Source organism: Eleginops maclovinus, chromosome 2, assembly GCF_036324505.1.
Source record: "Eleginops maclovinus isolate JMC-PN-2008 ecotype Puerto Natales chromosome 2, JC_Emac_rtc_rv5, whole genome shotgun sequence".
Lineage (NCBI taxonomy): Eukaryota > Metazoa > Chordata > Actinopteri > Perciformes > Eleginopidae > Eleginops > Eleginops maclovinus.
The window spans coordinates 171016-191015 of NC_086350.1; the positions used below are offsets into that span (position 1 = coordinate 171016).

Here is a 20000-nt window from a genome sequence, read left to right on the forward strand (position 1 = left end):
GTTATGAAGTACTCTGTAGTACTCAGTAGTACTCAGTAGTGTTATGAAGTACACTGTAGTACTCAGTAGTGTTATAAAGTATTATGTAGTACTCTGTGGTGTTATGAAGTACTCTGAAGTACTCAGTATTGTTATGAAGTACTCTGAAGTACTCAGTAGTGTTATGAAGTACTCTGAAGTACTCTGTAGTGTTTTGAAGTACTCTGTAGTACTCTGTAGTGTTATGAAGTACTCTGTAGTGTTATGAAGTACTCTGTAGTGTTATGAAGTACTCTGAAGTGTTATGAAGTACTCTGTAGTGTTATGAAGTACTCTGAAGTACTCTGTAGTGTTATGAAGTACTCTGAAGTACTCTGTAGTGTTATGAAGTACTCTGTAGTACTCTGTAGTGTTATGAAGTACTCTGTATTGTTATGAAGTACTCTGAAGTGTTATGAAGTACTCTGTAGTGTTATGAAGTACTCTGTAGTGTTATGAAGTACTCTGAAGTGTTATGAAGTACTCTGTAGTGTTATGAAGTACTCTGTAGTACTCAGTAGTGTTATGAAGTACTCTGTAGTACTCAGTAGTGTTATGAAGTACTCTGTAGTACTCTGTAGTGTTATGAAGTACTCTGTAGTGTTATGAAGTACTTTGTAGTGTTATGAAGTACTCTGTAGTGTTATGGAGTACTCTGTAGTGTTATGAAGTACTCTGTAGTACTCTGTAGTGTTATGAAGTACTCTGTAGTGTTCTGAAGTACTCTGTAGTACTTTGTAGTGTTATGAAGTACTCTGAAGTGTTATGAAGTACTCTGTAGTGTTATGAAGTACTCTGTAGTGTTATGAAGTACTCTGTAGTGTTATGAAGTACTCTGTAGTGTTATGAAGTACTCTGTAGTGTTATGAAGTACTCTGTAGTACTCTGTAGTGTTATGAAGTACTCTGTAGTGTTATGAAGTACTCTGAAGTACTCTGTAGTGTTATGAAGTACTCTGTAGTACTCTGTAGTGTTATGAAGTACTCTGTAGTGTTCTGAAGTACTCTGTAGTGTTATGAAGTACTCTGTAGTGTTATGAAGTACTCTGTAGTGTTATGAAGTACTCTGTAGTGTTATGAAGTACTCTGTAGTGTTATGAAGTACTCTGTAGTACTCTGTAGTGTTATGAAGTACTCTGTAGTGTTATGAAGTACTCTGTAGTGTTATGAAGTACTCTGTAGTACTCTGTAGTGTTATGAAGTACTCTGTAGTGTTATGAAGTACTCTGAAGTACTCTGTAGTGTTATGAAGTACTCTGTAGTGTTATGAAGTACTCTGTAGTACTCTGTAGTGTTATGAAGTACTCTGTAGTACTCTGTAGTGTTATGAAGTACTCTGTAGTGTTATGAAGTACTCTGTAGTGTTATGAAGTACTCTGTAGTGTTATGAAGTACTTTATAGTGGTATGAAGTACTCTGAAGTACTCTGTAGTGTTATGAAGTACTCTGTAGTACTCAGTAGTGTTATGAAGTACTCTGTAGTACTCAATAGTGTTATGAAGTACTCTGTAGTACTCTGTAGTGTTATGAAGTACTCTGTAGTACTCTGTAGTGTTATGAAGTACTCTGTAGTACTCAGTAGTGTTATGAAGTACTCTGTAGTACTCTGTAGTGTTATGAAGTACTCTGTAGTACTCTGTAGTGTTATGAAGTACTCAGTAGTGTTATGAAGTACTCTGTAGTGTTATGAAGTACTCTGTAGTGTTATGAAGTACTCTGTAGTGTTATGAAGTACTCTGTAGTGTTATGAAGTACTCAGTAGTTTTATGAAGTACTCTGTAGTGTTATGAAGTACTCTGTAGTGTTATGAAGTACTCTGTAGTGTTATGAAGTACTCTGTAGTGTTATGAAGTACTCTGTAGTGTTATGAAGTACTCTGTAGTGTTATGAAGTACTCTGTAGTGTTATGAAGTACTCTGTAGTACTCAGTAGTGTTATGAAGTACTCTGTAGTACTCAGTAGTGTTATGAAGTACTCAGTAGTGTTATGAAGTACTCTGTAGTGTTATGAAGTACTCTGTAGTGTTATGAAGTACTCTGTAGTGTTATGAAGTACTCTGTAGTACTCAGTAGTGTTATGAAGTACTCTGTAGTGTTATGAAGTACTCTGTAGTGTTATGAAGTACTCTGTAGTGTTATGAAGTACTCAGTAGTTTTATGAAGTACTCTGTAGTGTTATGAAGTACTCTGTAGTGTTATGAAGTACTCTGTAGTGTTATGAAGTACTCTGTAGTGTTATGAAGTACTCTGTAGTACTCAGTAGTTTTATGAAGTACTCTGTAGTACTCTGTAGTGTTATGAAGTACTCTGTAGTGTTATGAAGTACTCTGTAGTGTTATGAAGTACTCTGTAGTGTTATGAAGTACTCTGTAGTACTCAGTAGTGTTATGAAGTACAGACGGCATATCCTTCGGCGCGTCTGGAGATTTCCCGCCGCAGAGCGTCGGCGCTGAGCAGCAGATCTGAAACCTCAGCGGCTCGGTCCGCTCGGTTCCTGAGCAGCGTCTGCAGCTTCTTCTCCACGTCTAATACACACAGTACACACATGTATCGAATATAATACAATCCTTTGTTGTTATTGTACATGTACAACGAGATGAGTAGAGTTACGTCCTTTAAATGGTGCCATACATTAACCAGACAAGAGACGCACAACATGCAGGACAACATACAAGCAACACGCAACATACAAGCAACACGCATTCATACTTCAGTATAAAGTTCAAGTGCAGGACTGTTATATTGAATATACATATACATATACATATATATATACTATATGTATGTGTATGTATATATGTTGTGTCAGTGCAAGCTGGAGTTTAGTGCAATTATTGCTCTGGGGAAGAAGCTGTCTTTAAATGTGTTTGTCTTTGCAACACGGATGTAGTACTGTATTGTATGCAGGACATGCAGTACAGCTTTTGCTGGAGTACTGCCCCTGTCTTCCCAATGCTACAAAAATTGACTAAATACTACAAATAAGTACTACCAGTACTCAAAGAAGTAGTACTACCTTGTATCTGTGTGAGTTTATCCTGCAGCAATGTCTTCATGTCCTCGGCCTCTTGCACCAGGTTCCTCAGGCGTTCTGCAGCTCCCCCCGTTCGGTTCCTGTTCCTCAGCTGCAGAACCTCAAAGACACTCAGAACCCGGTCCAGCTGCTGGAGACACACCAGATACACAACACATACTGAGTACTGCTGGAGACACACCGGGTACACAACACATACTGAGTACTCCAGGAGACACACCGGGTACACAACACATACTGAGTACTCCAGGAGACACACCGGGTACACAACACATACTGAGTACTCCTGGAGACACACCGGGTACACAACACATACCGAGTACTCCAGGAGACACACCGGGTACACAACACATACTGAGTACTCCTGGAGACACACCGGGTACACAACACATACTGAGTACTCCAGGAGACACACCGGGTACACAACACATACTGAGTACTGAACACTAACGTACATACTCTTCATTTTATGTCAGACAGAAAGCAGGTATGTTAGCATGTTAGCAGGTTAGCATGGAGACCCACCGGCTGTGTGTTGGAGGTCTGGTTGAAGGCGCTCTCTGCGGCCTCTCCAGCGCCTCCCACCGTATGTCGGTTCTGATCCGTTTTCTCCTTCAGGGCTTGGATCTCGTTTTGCAGCTCTGCAGGTCGCCTGCTCATCAGTTTTGTCTCGATGTTGTTCAGTTTATCTCTCATCTGAAACAAAAGGAAACAGATCAGGCAGTGCGGAGGTCAGGTGACGGGTGTATGAGAGATTTGGGATTTGTTTACGTCTTGGATCCGGTCTCTGGCCATGTTCCTGTCACCATTGGCAGAGTCCAGCTGGTTGTTGCCTTTGTCCTGAGCTCGTTCCGCTTCATATATATCTCTGCTGATCTCGCTCACATCCACAGTCTTTGTCCGCTCCCTCAACATGAGAAATAACAACACAGATTTCTTCATGAAATGAACACTGAGACCTCGTCACGAGACCTCAGAGACCTCTGAGAGCTCTTCACAAGACCTCGGGACCTCGTTACGAGATCTCAGAGGCCTTGTCACAGACACCTCACCACCTCTGAGACTTTGTCACGAGACCTCGCCACATCGGAGACCTCTCCACCGCCACCTCGCCACCTCGCCACCTCGTCAAGGGACCTCGTCACGAGAACTCGCTATGAGACCTTGTCACGAGACTTTGTTACGAGAACTCGTCATGAGACCTCGGAGTTCCACCACGACACCTCTGGGACCTCGCCACAAGACCTCGGAGACCTTGCCTTGAGACCTCGGAGACCTCGCCACCAAGATCTCGTAACAAGACTCTATTTTCAGTGAGTCAGAGTTTGGTGTTGAGTCAGAGTTTCTTTTTTGTTTTCAGAGTAAACAGATGTTTGTTGCTATTTCAGTATTAACGCTTTAAGACACAGACCTGAGTTCCCGGGCTTTCTGCAGCAGGTCCTTGGATGTCGTGGCGTGATCCTCCAGGTTCTTCAGGCTGTCCCGGTAGCTGCTGGTGTTAAACAGCAGATTATTGATGTCATTGATCAGTGGTCGGATCTGAGCCGGTGATCTCGGCAGCTTGATGTCCAGAACAGCGTGGGCTATTTTCTTTATATCCTCTGGAGGAACCATCTCATCTGTGATGGAGGAACAGGATTAGTGATGACACTACATCAGACTCCTCATCTGTGAACTGGTAAACTGATTCCGATGCTGACCCATCATACTAACCCATCAGGTAGTCTTTGACTTGCTGGAGGAGTGCCTTGGTTTTATCTTTCTCTCTCTGGAGGGAGTCAATGTTGGTGTGGATCTGGTCCTGGAGGTCTTTGGCTTTTCCTTTGGTGACCTGAGCTTCCCGTGTGTCATCATTGATCTGACAGAAAACACATAGTTATTATGCGGCAGTCGGGCGTATAAGGGCCAGAAAATGATTCGATGCTTCAGGTTAGAAGACTTGTTATCTGCAGGTTTAAACCTGCCTTGTTGTCGGCGTCCTGCAGGACCTTTGGCAGTGTGATCAGTTTGTCCTTCACTCTCTTTGCCGCCTCTGAAGCTTCCTGACTGACAGGAAACGCTCCGTCGCAGTTTGGTCCGCCACATTTCCTTTCCCCAAGGTCCAGAGCACAGAGAGCTCCACCACATTCTGAGCAACCATCCAGTCCTGCTGCGCCACAGACCTGCACCCACAAACAGGGGCAACACTCAGGGCAACACTCAGGGCAACACTCAGGGCAACACTCAGGGCAACATTCAGGGCAACACTCAGGGCAACACTCAGGGCAACACTCAGGGCAACACTCAGGGCAACACTCAGGCAACACTCAGGGCAACACTCAGGGCAACACGCAGGGCAACACTCAGGGCAACACTCAGGGCAACACTCAGGCAACACTCAGGCAACACTCAGGCAACACTCAGGGCAACACTCAGGGCAACACTCAGGGCAACACTCAGGGCAACACTCAGGGCAACACTCAGGTAACACTCAGGGCAACACTCAGGGCAACATTCAGGGCAACACTCAGGGCAACACTCAGGGCAACACTCAGGGCAACACTCAGGGCAACACTCATGGCAACACTCAGGGCAACACTCAGGCAACACTCAGGCAACACTCAGGGCAACACTCAGGGCAACACTCATGGCAACACTCAGGGCAACACTCAGGCAACACTCAGGCAACACTCAGGGCAACACTCAGGGCAACACTCAGGGCAACACTCAGGGCAACACTCAGGCAACACTCAGGGCAACACTCAGGGCAACACTCAGGAAACACTCAGGGCAACACTCAGGCAACACTCAGGGCAACACTCAGGGCAACACTCAGGGCAACACTCAGGGCAACACTCAGGCAACACTCAGGGCAACACTCAGGGCAACACTCAGGAAACACTCAGGGCAACACTCAGGGCAACACTCAGGGTAACCCTGGTCAAAGGGCATGAAGAGGCTCAGACAGGTTACAGGGGTTACTCCCTCTTTGAGTAAGCGCAGGGTGTCTCACCTTCCTGTTGAGGTTTCCCACGCTGAGATCTAGGACCCTCCTCTGGAGCAGCTCCAGGTCTGCTTGGCTGCAGGCGCTCAGTCTTCGCTTCACTTCCTGTCTGGTGTCCATGGATTCCTCCACAGCTGTGTTTGCGTTTCTCACTCTCTTCTCGTCCAACAGGAAGGATTCGTGCTGGTTCTGGATCTCATCCAGCAGCCCTGCAACCGGATTGAGAAGTTTAAGATGTGATCTCCATCTGAAGTCGTGAGTTGAACACAGCAGCCCCTGGAACTGAACAGGAAGTAGATCCAGTCAGAAAGCCTCTGTATTAGGGGTCATTACCCTCAACGTCTCCCGGGTCTCCGGCGTTCTGATCCTTAAAGGTTTTATACTTCAGGTTGTTCAGCAGCTTCTTGAACTCCAGACCAATGTTGTCCAGTTCTGTGTTGAGAAGTGTCAACGGGTCTATCCGGATCACGTTCTGGTCCAGGGTGTCCTTCAGGTTCCTGTGAGAAAAGTAAAACGTTTTTAAAGTTTTAAAAGTCAGTGATGGAGGTGTGAAGAGTCAGCAGTAAATATGTTAGCATGTAGGCTGAGCTGGGGGGGGAAGTTTCCTGCTTTTGTTTGTTAGCTAACATACCCGACCCTCGCTCGCAGTTCCTCCACCTGCTCCACCCTCGGGGGGGCAGCGCCCGTCAGATTGCTTAGGCTGTCCAGCGCAGAGTGCAGCTGCAGCAACCGTTGCTGGGGGCGACCGCGTCTGGGCCGCAGGTCGTCGTCATGACGAGGGATGAAGCTCCTCATCGTCTGCGCGGCGTGCTGCATGTCTGCGACCTGCTCTTCCCACAGTGCCCTGCAGGCATGACACGGCACGCAGGCCGGGAAAGCAGAGTCGTATCCCGGGGAACACTCATCACAGAAGATCCCGGCGACCCCCTCCCGACAGATGCACTCGCCGGTCTCAGGGTCGCAGGACGGGGGCTCTGTGCCCTCCAGGTTACAGTCGCATGCTGACAACAAGAGAAAATGTCAGAATGTCGATGGTGGAAACGCTTAATATTTTAAGGGGTGGGGGCCTCTGAAAGCCTCTTCAGTAAGGTTATATTCCCGATGTTTTGTCTCTGATTTACACTCACAGATACACTGCAGGTCGGGATTCCCAAAGTGGTTTTCTCCACATTCGTCACATTGTCTTCCTCCAAACTCAGGATGGCACGGACACTGCCCCGTCACCTGAAAGCATCACGCTTCATTCAGGCTATACACACTGAGTTATCATTCAACATGCAGTCATTTCTGACTGGGAGTGCACTATGACCTGAGTCTAATATATCGTTTACACACGTATAACATATATAAAACATATAGCATATAACATATAATATATAACTCGTGTTGCCTTATTGCAGGTGTTGGAGAAGGCATTGACAGTGTCGCAACTACAGGGCTGACACCCGGAGCCCCCCTCCAGGTTCCAGTACCCATCCTCACACTGGTCACAGAGGACGCCCTGCACCCCCCCCGGCAGGGGCACTGGCCTGTCCTGGATTCACAGAAACAGGGACTCCCCAACGGACACTGAGTCACCTCTGTCCCCCGCCGGTCACAAGAGCACTCTGGGAAATACACAATCTGACACGTGAAAAACATCACAACCAAAGACATGATCTCTGAGACCTCCGGACAGCTGCCATGGTTACTGATCATGGTGCAGGTCCGGTTGTTGTTGTGTTATTGCAGTATAGTGTTGTTGTTGTTGTGTTATTGTAGTATAGTGTTGTTGTTGTGTTATTGTAGTATAGTGTTGTTGTTGTGTTATTGTAGTATAGTGTTGTTGTTGTGTTATTGTAGTATAGTGTTGTTGTTCTTTTATTGTAGTATAGTGGTGTTGTTGTTGTGTTATTGTAGTATAGTGGTGTTGTTGTTGTGTTATTGCAGTATAGTGGTGTTGTTGTTGTTGTGTTATTGTAGAATAGTGGTGTTGTTGTGTTATTGTAGTATAGTGTTGTTGTTGTTGTGTTATTGTAGTATAGTGTTGTTGTTGTGTTATTGTAGTATAGTGGTGTTGTTGTTCTTTTATTGTAGTATAGTGGTGTTGTTGTTGTGTTATTGCAGTATAGTGGTGTTGTTGTTGTTGTGTTATTGTAGAATAGTGTTGTTGTTGTGTTATTGTAGTATAGTGTTGTTGTTGTGTTATTGTAGAATAGTGGTGTTGTTGTTGTGTTATTGTAGTATAGTGGTGTTGTTGTTGTGTTATTGCAGTATAGTGGTGTTGTTGTTGTTGTGTTATTGTAGAATAGTGTTGTTGTTGTGTTATTGTAGTATAGTGTTGTTGTTGTGTTATTGTAGTATAGTGGTGTTGTTGTTGTGTTATTGTAGTATAGTGGTGTTGTTGTTGTGTTATTGTAGAATAGTGGTGTTGTTGTTGTGTTATTGCAGTATAGTGGTGTTGTTGTTGTGTTATTGTAGTATAGTGGTGTTGTTGTTGTGTTATTGTAGAATAGTGGTGTTGTTGTGTTATTGTAGTATAGTGTTGTTGTTGTTGTGTTATTGTAGTATAGTGTTGTTGTTGTGTTATTGTAGTATAGTGGTGTTGTTGTTCTTTTATTGTAGTATAGTGGTGTTGTTGTTGTGTTATTGCAGTATAGTGGTGTTGTTGTTGTTGTGTTATTGTAGAATAGTGTTGTTGTTGTGTTATTGTAGTATAGTGTTGTTGTTGTGTTATTGTAGAATAGTGGTGTTGTTGTTGTGTTATTGTAGTATAGTGGTGTTGTTGTTGTGTTATTGCAGTATAGTGGTGTTGTTGTTGTTGTGTTATTGTAGAATAGTGGTGTTGTTGTGTTATTGTAGTATAGTGGTGTTGTTGTTGTTGTGTTATTGTAGTATAGTGGTGTTGTTGTTGTGTTATTGTAGTATAGTGGTGTTGTTGTTGTGTTATTGTAGTATAGTGGTGTTGTTGTTGTGTTATTGTAGTATAGTGGTGTTGTTGTGTTATTGTAGTATAGTGGTGTTGTTGTTGTGTTATTGCAGTATAGTGTTGTTGTTGTTGTGTTATTGTAGTATAGTGTTGTTGTTGTGTTATTGTAGTATAGTGTTGTTGTTGTTGTGTTATTGTAGTATAGTGTTGTTGTTGTTGTGTTATTGTAGTATAGTGGTGTTGTTGTGTTATTGTAGTATAGTGGTGTTGTTGTTGTGTTATTGTAGTTTAGTGGTGTTGTTGTTGTGTTATTGTAGTATAGTGTTGTTGTTGTTGTGTTATTGTAGTATAGTGTTGTTGTTGTGTTATTGTAGTATAGTGGTGTTGTTGTGTTATTGCAGTATAGTGGTGTTGTTGTGTTATTGTAGTATAGTGTTGTTGTTGTTGTGTTATTGTAGTATAGTGTTGTTGTTGTGTTATTGTAGTATAGTGGTGTTGTTGTTGTGTTATTGTAGTATAGTGTTGTTGTTGTTGTGTTATTGTAGAATAGTGGTGTTGTTGTTGTGTTATTGTAGTATAGTGGTGTTGTTGTTGTGTTATTGTAGTATAGTGGTGTTGTTGTTGTGTTATTGTAGTATAGTGTTGTTGTTGTGTTATTGTAGTATAGTGGTGTTGTTGTTGTGTTATTGTAGTATAGTGTTGTTGTTGTTGTTGTTGTGTTATTGTAGTATAGTGTTGTTGTTGTTGTGTTATTGTAGAATAGTGGTGTTGTTGTGTTATTGTAGTATAGTGGTGTTGTTGTTGTGTTATTGTAGTATAGTGTTGTTGTTGTTGTGTTATTGTAGAATAGTGGTGTTGTTGTTGTGTTATTGTAGTATAGTGTTGTTGTTGTTGTGTTATTGTAGTATAGTGGTGTTGTTGTTGTTGTGTTATTGTAGTATAGTGGTGTTGTTGTTGTTGTGTTATTGTAGTTAAGTGTTGTTGTTGTGTTATTGTAGTATAGTGTTGTTGTTGTTGTGTTATTGTAGAATAGTGGTGTTGTTGTTGTGTTATTGTAGAATAGTGGTGTTGTTGTTGTGTTATTGTAGTATAGTGGTGTTGTTGTTCTGTTATTGTAGTATAGTGTTGTTGTTGTTGTGTTATTGTAGTATAGTGGTGTTGTTGTTGTGTTATTGTAGTATAGTGGTGTTGTTGTTCTTTTATTGTAGTATAGTGTTGTTGTTGTTGTGTTATTGTAGTATAGTGGTGTTGTTGTTCTTTTATTGTAGTATAGTGGTGTTGTTGTTGTTGTTGTTGTGTTATTGTAGTATAGTGGTGTTGTTGTTGTGTTATTGTAGTATAGTGGTGTTGTTGTTGTTGGAGTGTTGTGATGGTACCTTTGCAGTCCTGCTGCAGGGCGTCCCCGTAATACCCTGGTCGGCATTCCTGGCAGTTCGCCCCCCCCGTGTTGTGCAGGCAGCGCTGACACGCTCCCGTCACGCCGTTGCAGGCTTCACGGTCCTCCGGGTCAATGTTGTTGTTGCAGAGACAGCGTTCACAGCCAGCGCCGGGAGACAGCAGGTCGCCATAAAAACCTGGGCTGCACCTATCACAGCGCGGGCCTGAGACAGTGTTAAAACAGAGTTCAATAAAGAGAAATGTGGTCCATGTTCAGCCCCCCCCCTTTCTGTGGACCCTGAACATGTTTAGAAACCTTTACACAGTCTTGGTTCTCAGGGACCTAAAGCACCACAACACTTGGAGCACTGGGTTTCCAGAACACCAGCCGGACTTCTGAAGGAACCAGAGCGCCACATCGGACACTTCCTGTGGGACTGACCTGTGTGGCCCAGCCTGCAGTCACAGGTCACACTGAGGGATTGTGGGTCGGGTTGGCAGGAAGTGGCGAAGAATTGTCCGCTGCCCTGAACGTCAGGACACAGGCAGGGCTCACAGGACCGTCTGGAGACTGGGTCGCCATAAAAACCCTCCATACACCTGCATCAGAACCACAGGAATTCATCACACCCAGAGCCCCTGAAACGTCCACCAGAACCTTTCAAACATCCCTCAGAACCAGAACCTCTCAAACATCGACAAGAACCTCTCAAACATCCCCCAGAACCCCTCAAACATCCCTCAGAACCTTTCAAACATCCCTCAGAACCAGAACCCTTCAAATATCCCCTGAACTTCTCAAACATCCCTCAGAACCAGAACCCCTAAAACATCCGCAGAACCTCTCAAACATCCCTCAGAGCCAGAACCTCTCAAGCATCCACGAGTCATCACATGTCACTTTTATCCAAAGCAACTCACACACATTCCACCCTGTGGACAATCAACCAGAACCTCTGTCACACTGAGGTCTGGTATTGTGTCTATATATAATAGTACCTATCACACTGAGGTCCGGTGGTGTCCTCCCTGCAGTCCACACACTCCCCGGTGTCCTGGGAACACTCCTCCGACAGGCCGTTGCACTCACAGGGTCGACAGAGCGGGAATCCCCAGAATCCTTTGTGACAGCGATCGCAGCGCCGGCCTGCGACGTCTGGCCGACAGGCACACTGACCTCTGAGCTGGTCACAGAGCTGCACCTCAGAACCAGCAGCATGGCACTCACACGCTGTGAAGGGAACACCATTACACTGACCGTCATCCACCGGAGGGCCCTTCCGCCTGTAGTATAATTAAACCTGAGGAGAATAAACCTTACGTTCGCAGCCATCGGGTCCAAAGCCAAATGTGAGCGGTGCACAGGTATCACAGCAACGGCCAATCACATTGGGTTTACATTCACAGACCCCTCCTAGTTTACTGCAGGACAAGCCCAGGGTGCCGGCAGGGTTACACCTGCAGCCTGACCAAGAAAAAAGAACAACCTGAGATCAAAACAGAACAATTGCTAATATGCTGGAAGTACTTTAATAAGTACTTTATTATTTAGGTATTTATACGAGTACTCACGGACAGCTCCGCGGTGGATCCGTGCCGACATACTCTTGACGAGTCCCTCGCAAACCTCCGGGGGCGCCTCCTGCGGGTCGAGCTCTGCGGCCAATCCGATGCAGCGAGATCGGCGGAACGAGTCGAGGTCGGTCTGCGAACAGAAGTCCTGGACCGACTCGATGCTGGGAATCAAACCCATCTGAAACAACATGTGAGTAACACAAAATATCTGCCAACGCACAAGACTCCCCGCAGAATCTCCAAGTTCAGATCCATCAAACAGACTGGATCCCTCACTGTGAGGGGACAGAGTTGATCCCTCACTGTGATGGGACAGACTGGATCTCTCACTGTGATGGGACAGACTGGATCCCTCACTGTGAGGGGACAGAGTGGATCCCTCACTGTGATGGGACAGACTGGATCCCTCACTGTGACCGGACAGACTGGATCCCTCACTGTGATTGGACAGACTGGATCCCTCACTGTGAGGGGACACTGTGATGGGACAGACTGGATCCCTCACCGTGATGGGACAGACTGGATCCCTCACCGTGATGGGATAGACTGGATCCCTCACTGTGATGGGACAGACTGGACAGACTGGATCCCTCTGAGGCAGACGTACTCACCGAGTCGATCAGGATGCTGTTGCTGGAGGAGCGGTCGGGCTGTTTGTTAAAGACGACGTCCACGAGGTACCAAGCGGCAGCGCTCAGACACACCGGAGAGTCCAGGACCCCCACTCTGCAGACGAAATGACAAACAGCGGTAAACAAACAACAGTTACCAACATACGACCTCTAGGGGTCGCTATGTGGATAATAAGGTCAAGTCTCACCTGGAGTTTCCAGGAAGAATCAGAGTTCGCCGCCCTGTCGGGTTGCCGCTGCAGCCACCATTGCCTGGCAACCCTGCAATGATGCTGACTGAAGCCAACCAATCAGACGGAGACTGCAAAGGAAGATCAGCTGACGTTGAAAAACAGGAAGTTACCTTCTGGAGTACTACTTCCTCTTTCCTGTCATGAGGACGCTTTGTATGAGACTTTATAAAGAGCACGCAGCTGTCCTTATGAAGTACATAAAGTACACAAAGTACACGCTACATATCCTTATGATCATGTCTGCTACGCGAAGGCTGTTGGGTCAGAACAGAGGGGAAAAGAATGCTGTCTGCAGACTGCACAATGTGAGTAACCTGGTTCAAGGCCTGAACCAGAACCATGACTCGGTTAGTTTCTGTACCTCAGGCTCGTAGCGAATCACGAGCTGGTAATCCATGGACGACGGGAGGTTGTCCACAGTAAACCGAAGCCCCGCCCCCTCCAGCACTCTGACAAATCCCAGGCCAGTCCAGGTGATCGGCTGACCCGCGGCCCTCTGACGGGGAATGATCTGCAGGGCGTGGCCTGGCTCCAGAGGCAAGTTCTGCTGCAGGACGGACACATCAAACTAAAAATAAAGACGGCTGTTTGATTGGCTGAACTGCAGACCAGGGCCCGCCATTGGCTGGTGTTAAACAGGAAATGGATAGAGCGCCTCACCAGTCTCCTCCAGCGGGCAGAACGTTGAGTCCTCTGGACCAGAACCACCCGTCCATCACGGACCTTAAAGTCGTAACCATGCTCTCGGTAAAACTTCTCACAGCGTGGCAAAACCAGCGGGATCAACTGGAAATAAAACAAAGTACACATTAATACAGCCAGTACAGGCCCAGTAATACTGCGAGTACAGGCACAGTACACACTCATTAATATGGTTATTGTTGTTGTTGTTGTAATTATTGTGTGAATGTGATTCCATCACCAGAGCAGAGGAAGAGGACGGTGTAGGAGATGGAGGAGATCCCTGCAGTGGAGCGGCGAGCTCCGCCTCGTACAGGAAGTAGTCCAGAGGAGGCAGGAAGTGGCCGGCGGCGGGCTCTGAGCAGCGTCTCCCCCCCATGTTGGGCAAACACTGACACTGACCGTCCTCCGGAGAACAGCTGAGGAACAAACACGTTATTAAAGTTCTGTTCCCGTCCGTCACATCGAAGAGGGTCTCACCGTCCATCTAATTTAAAGATTATCTATCAATATATTCATAATTGTTCATCTATAAGTGTGTATATGATGTGTGTTAGGACCTCTGATCCTAACACACATCATATATTAAAAATCTATAAATTAGAAACATACGTGTTGCTGTGAGCTCCGCCAAAATCACAGTCGCATGGTGAACATCTGTGCCCCGAGCCCCCCAATCCCCAGAAACCTGCCTGATACGAACACAAAGCAAACATAACAGGGTTAGGATCATAACGTGGTGAGGACCATAACGGGGTCAGGATCATAACAGGGTGAGGATCATAACGGGGTGAGGACCATAACGGGGTGAGGACCATAACGTGGTGAGGACCATAACGGGGTCAGGATCATAACAGGGTGAGGATCATAACGGGGTGAGGATCATAACGGGGTGAGGATCATAACGTGGTGAGGACCATAACGGGGTCAGGATCATAACAGGGTGAGGATCATAACGGGGTGAGGACCATAACGGGGTCAGGGTCGAGGCATCACCTACCGGACATCGATCACACAGCGGTCCGCTTGCCAAATGGTCACATTCACAGCTTCCTGTCAGCTGGTCACATGTGAGACTTCCCAGAACATGACATGTGCATGCTGACACACACACACACACACACACACACACACACACACACACACACACACACACACACACACACACACACACACACACACACACACACACAGGTTATACTTAACATAAATGTAGTTGTGGTGTATTTAAATGTCGTTGGTAAATGGGGAGGATGATGGAGATACTCACCCTGACAGCCAGAGGGGTCTGCCTGTCTCAGGTTGAAGAAGCCAGATTTGCAGCGGTCGCAGCGTCGACCCTCAGCGTTTTCTTTACAGACGCATCGGCCGTTCGTCGCATCACACAGGCCGGCGCCATGCGAGCCGGCTGGGTCGCAGTCACAAGCTGACACAGGGACATGAGGATTATTAGGTGTTCCAACTCCATCAGATTGTTCAAACAAGGACAAACTGAAGGACCTATATTCAGGAGGACAGACTGAAGGACCGATATTCAGGAGGAAAAACTGAAGGACCGATATTCAGGAGGACAGACTGAAAGTGAAGGACTGATATTCAGGAGGACAAACTGAAGGACCGAGATTCAGGAGGACAGACTGAAACTGAAGGACCGAGATTCAGGAGGACAGACTGAAACTGAAGGACCGATATTCAGGAGGACAGACTGAAACTGAAGGACCGATATTCAGGAGGACAGACTGAAAGTGAAGGACTGATATTCAGGAGGACAGACTGAAGGACCGATAGTCAGGAAGACAGACTGAAACTGAAGGACCGATATTCAGGAGGACAGACTGAAAGTGAAGTACCAATATTCAGGAGGACAAACTGAAACTGAAGGACCGATATTCAGGAGGACAGATTGAAACTGAAGGACCGATATTCAGGAGGACAGACTGAAAGACCGATAGTCAGGAAGACAGACTGAAACTGTAGGACCGATATTCAGGAGGACAAACTGAAGGACCGATAATCAGGAGGACAGACTGAAACTGAAGGAACGATATTCAGGAGGACAGACTGAAACTGTAGGACCGTGATTCAGGAGGACAGACTGATACTGAAGGACCGATATTCAGGAGGACAGACTGAAAGTGAAGGACCGATATTCAGGAGGACAGACTGAAACTGAAGGACCGATATTCAGGAGGACAGACTGAAAGTGAAGGACCGATATTCAGGAGGACAGACTGAAACTGAAAGACCGATATTCAGGAGGACAGACTGAAACTGAAGGACCGAGATTCAGGAGGACAGACTGAAGGACCGATAGTCAGGAAGACAGACTGAAGGACCAGGAGGACAGACTGAAACTGAGGAACCGATTTTCAGGAGGACAGACTGAAACTGAAGGACCGATATTCAGGAGGACGACTGAAACTGAAAGACCGATATTCAGGAGGACAGACTGAAACTGAAGGACCGAGATTCAGGAGGACAGACTGAAACTGAAGGACCAATATTCAGGAGGACAGACTGAAACTGTAGGACCGATATTCAGGAGGACAGACTGAAACTGAAGGACCGATATTCAGGAGGACAGACTGAAACTGAAAGACCGATATTCAGGAGGACAGACTGAAACTGAAGGACCGATATTCAGGAGGACAGACTGAAACTGAAAGACCGATATTCAGGAGGACAGACTGAAACTGAAGGACCGATATTCAGGAGGACAGACTGAAACTGAAGGACCAATATTCAGGAGGACAGACTGAAACTGAAGGACCGATATTCAGGAGGACAGACTGAAACTGAAGGACCAATATTCAGGAGGACAGACTGAAACTGAAGGACCGATATTCAGGAGGACAGACTGAAACTGAAGGACCGATATTCAGGAGGACAGACTGAAACTGAAAGAGCGATATTCAGGAGGACAGACTGAAACTGAAGGACCGATATTCAGGAGGACAGACTGAAACTGAAAGAGCGATATTCAGGAGGACAGACTGAAACTGAAAGAGCGATATTCAGGAGGATGACTGAAACTGAAAGAGCGATATTCAGGAGGACAGACTGAAACTGAAAGACCGATATTCAGGGGACAGACTGAAACTCAAGGACCAATATTCAGGAGGACAGACTGAAACTGAAGGACCGATATTCAGGAGGACGACTGAAACTGAAAGAGCGATATTCAGGAGGACAGACTGAAACTGAAGGGCTGATATTCAGGAGGACAGACTGAAACTGAAAGACCGATATTCAGGAGGACAGACTGAAACTGTAGGACCGAGATTCAGGAGGACAGACTGAAACTGAAGGACCGATATTCAGGAGGACGACTGAAACTGAAGGACCGATATTCAGGAGGACAGACTGAAACTGAAGGACCGATATTCAGGAGGACAGACTGAAACTTTAGGACCGATATTCAGGAGGACAGACTGAAACTGAAGGACCGATATTCAGGAGGACAGACTGAAACTGAAGGACCGATATTCAGGAGGACAGACTGAAACTGAAGGACCGAGATTCAGGAGGACAGACTGAAGGACCGATAGTCAGGAAGACAGACTGAAGGACCAGGAGGACAGACTGAAACTGAGGGACCAATTTTCAGGAGGACAGACTGAAACTGAAGGACCGATATTCAGGAGGACGATTGAAACTGAAAGACCGATATTCAGGAGGACAGACTGAAACTGAAGGACCGAGATTCAGGAGGACAGACTGAAACTGAAGGACCAATATTCAGGAGGACAGACTGAAACTGTAGGACCGATATTCAGGAGGACAGACTGAAACTGAAGGACCGATATTCAGGAGGACAGACTGAAACTGAAGGACCGATATTCAGGAGGACAGACTGAAACTGAAGGACCAATATTCAGGAGGACAGACTGAAACTGAAGGACCGATATTCAGGAGGACAGACTGAAACTGAAGGACCGATATTCAGGAGGACAGACTGAAACTGAAGGACCAATATTCAGGAGGACAGACTGAAACTGAAGGACCGATATTCAGGAGGACAGACTGAAACTGAAAGAGCGATATTCAGGAGGACAGACTGAAACTGAAAGAGCGATATTCAGGAGGACAGACTGAAACTGAAGGACCGATATTCAGGAGGACAGACTGAAACTGAAAGAGCGATATTCAGGAGGACAGACTGAAACTGAAAGAACGATATTCAGGAGGATGACTGAAACTGAAAGAGCGATATTCAGGAGGACAGACTGAAACTGAAGGACCGATATTCAGGAGGACAGACTGAAACTCAAGGACCAATATTCAGGAGGACAGACTGAAACTGAAGGACCGATATTCAGGAGGACGACTGAAACTGAAAGAGCGATATTCAGGAGGACAGACTGAAACTGAAGGGCTGATATTCAGGAGGACAGACTGAAACTGAAAGACCGATATTCAGGAGGACAGACTGAAACTGAAGGACCGATATTCAGGAGGATAGACTGAAACTGTAGGACCGAGATTCAGGAGGACAGACTGAAACTGAAGGACCGATATTCAGGAGGACAGACTGAAACTGAAGGACCGATATTCAGGAGGACAAACTGAAGGACCGATATTCAGGAGGACCAACTGAAGGACCGATATTCAGGAGGACAAACTGAAGGACCGATATTCAGGAGGACAGACTCAAAGTGAAGGACCGATATTCAGGAGGACAGACTGAAAGTGAAGGACCGATATTCAGGAGGACAGACTGAAAGTGAAGGACCGATATTCAGGAGGACAGACTGAAAGTGAAGGACCGATATTCAGGAGGACAGACTGAAAGTGAAGGACCGATATTCAGGAGGACAGACTCAAAGTGAAGGACCGATATTCAGGAGGACAGACTGAAAGTGAAGGACCGATATTCAGGAGGACAGACTGAAACTGTAGGACTGAGATTCAGGAGGACAGACTGAAACTGAAGGACCGATATTCAGGAGGACAGACTGAAACTGAAGGACCGAGATTCAGGAGGACAGACTGAAACTGAGGGACCGATATTCAGGAGGACAGACTGAAAGACCGATAGTCAGGAAGACAGACTGAAGGACCAGGAGGACAGACTGAAACTGTAGGACTGAGATTCAGGAGGACAGACTGAAACTGAAGGACTGATATTCAGGAGGACAGACTGAAACTGAAGGACCGATATTCAGGAGGACAAACTGAAGGACCGATATTCAGGAGGACAAACTGAAGGACCGATATTCAGGAAGACAAACTGAAGGACCGATATTCAGGAGGACAGACTGAAGGACCGATATTCAGGAGGACAGACTGAAACTGAAGGACGGATATTCAGGAGGACGACTGAAACTGAAAGACCGATATTCAGGAGGACAGACTGAAACTGAAGGACCGAGATTCAGGAGGACAGACTGAAACTGAAGGACAAATATTCAGGAGGACAGACTGAAAGTGAAGGACTGATATTCAGGAGGACAGACTGAAACTGAAGGACCGATATTCAGGAGGACAGACTGAAAGTGAAGGACCGATATTCAGGACACACTGAAACTGAAGGACCGATATTCAGGAGAACGACTGAAACTGAAAGACCGATATTCAGGAGGACGACTGAAACTGAAAGACCGATATTCAGGAGGACAGACTGAAACTGAAGGACCGAGATTCAGGAGGACAGACTGAAACTGAAGGACCAATATTCAGGAGGACAGACTGAAAGTGAAGGACTGATATTCAGGAGGACAGACTGAAACTGAAGGACCGATATTCAGGAGGACAGACTGAAAGTGAAGGACCGATATTTAGGAGGACAGACTGAAAGTGAAGGACCGATATTCAGGAGGACAGACTGAAACTGTAGGACCGATATTCAGGAGGACAGACTGAAACTGAAGGACCGATATTCAGGAGGACAGACTGAAACTGAAGGACCGAGATTCAGGAGGACAGACTGAAAGTGAAGGACCGATATTCAGGAGGACAGACTGAAACTGAAGGACCGAGATTCAGGAGGACAGACTGAAACTGAAGGACCGATATTCAGGAGGACAGACTGAAAGACCGATAGTCAGGAAGACAGACTGAAGGACCAGGAGGACAGACTGAAACTGAAGGACCGATTTTCAGGAGGACAGACTGAAACTGAAGGACCGATATTCAGGAGGACGACTGAAACTGAAAGACCGATATTCAGGAGGACAGACTGAAAGACCGATAGTCAGGAAGACAGACTGAAGGACCAGGAGGACAGACTGAAACTGAAGGACCGATTTTCAGGAGGACAGACTGAAACTGAAAGAGCGATATTCAGGAGGACAGACTGAAACTGAAGGACCGATTTTCAGGAGGACAGACTGAAACTGAAGGACCGATATTCAGGAGGACAGACTGAAAGTGAAGGACCGATATTCAGGAGGACAGACTGAAACTGTAGGACTGAGATTCAGGAGGACAGACTGAAACTGAAGGACCGAGATTCAGGAGGACAAACTGAAACTGAAGGACCGATATTCAGGAGGACAGACTGAAAGACCGATAGTCAGGAAGACAGACTGAAGGACCAGGAGGACAGACTGAAACTGAAGG

General features: G+C 46.0%; 1 protein-coding gene across 1 annotated transcript in view; it reads right to left on the bottom strand.

Annotated features, from left to right (window-relative positions):
• Positions 1 to 1267: 1267 nt before the first annotated feature.
• The window catches only part of lamb4 (laminin, beta 4), a 45656-nt gene continuing 26923 nt past the window's right edge, over positions 1268 to 20000 (bottom strand). Inside the window, 26 exon segments of the mRNA XM_063908661.1 lie at positions 1268 to 2541; positions 3033 to 3180; positions 3576 to 3746; positions 3822 to 3957; positions 4462 to 4669; positions 4764 to 4908; positions 5015 to 5212; positions 6043 to 6242; positions 6367 to 6530; positions 6665 to 7034; positions 7161 to 7257; positions 7424 to 7545; positions 7548 to 7640; positions 10318 to 10542; positions 10761 to 10918; positions 11318 to 11549; positions 11640 to 11783; positions 11891 to 12071; positions 12505 to 12619; positions 12714 to 12826; positions 13120 to 13326; positions 13368 to 13544; positions 13681 to 13858; positions 14052 to 14131; positions 14440 to 14540; positions 14710 to 14865. Coding sequence (XP_063764731.1) covers positions 2402 to 2541; positions 3033 to 3180; positions 3576 to 3746; positions 3822 to 3957; positions 4462 to 4669; positions 4764 to 4908; positions 5015 to 5212; positions 6043 to 6242; positions 6367 to 6530; positions 6665 to 7034; positions 7161 to 7257; positions 7424 to 7545; positions 7548 to 7640; positions 10318 to 10542; positions 10761 to 10918; positions 11318 to 11549; positions 11640 to 11783; positions 11891 to 12071; positions 12505 to 12619; positions 12714 to 12826; positions 13120 to 13326; positions 13368 to 13544; positions 13681 to 13858; positions 14052 to 14131; positions 14440 to 14540; positions 14710 to 14865 — 4259 coding nt within the window. The 3' untranslated portion in view covers positions 1268 to 2401.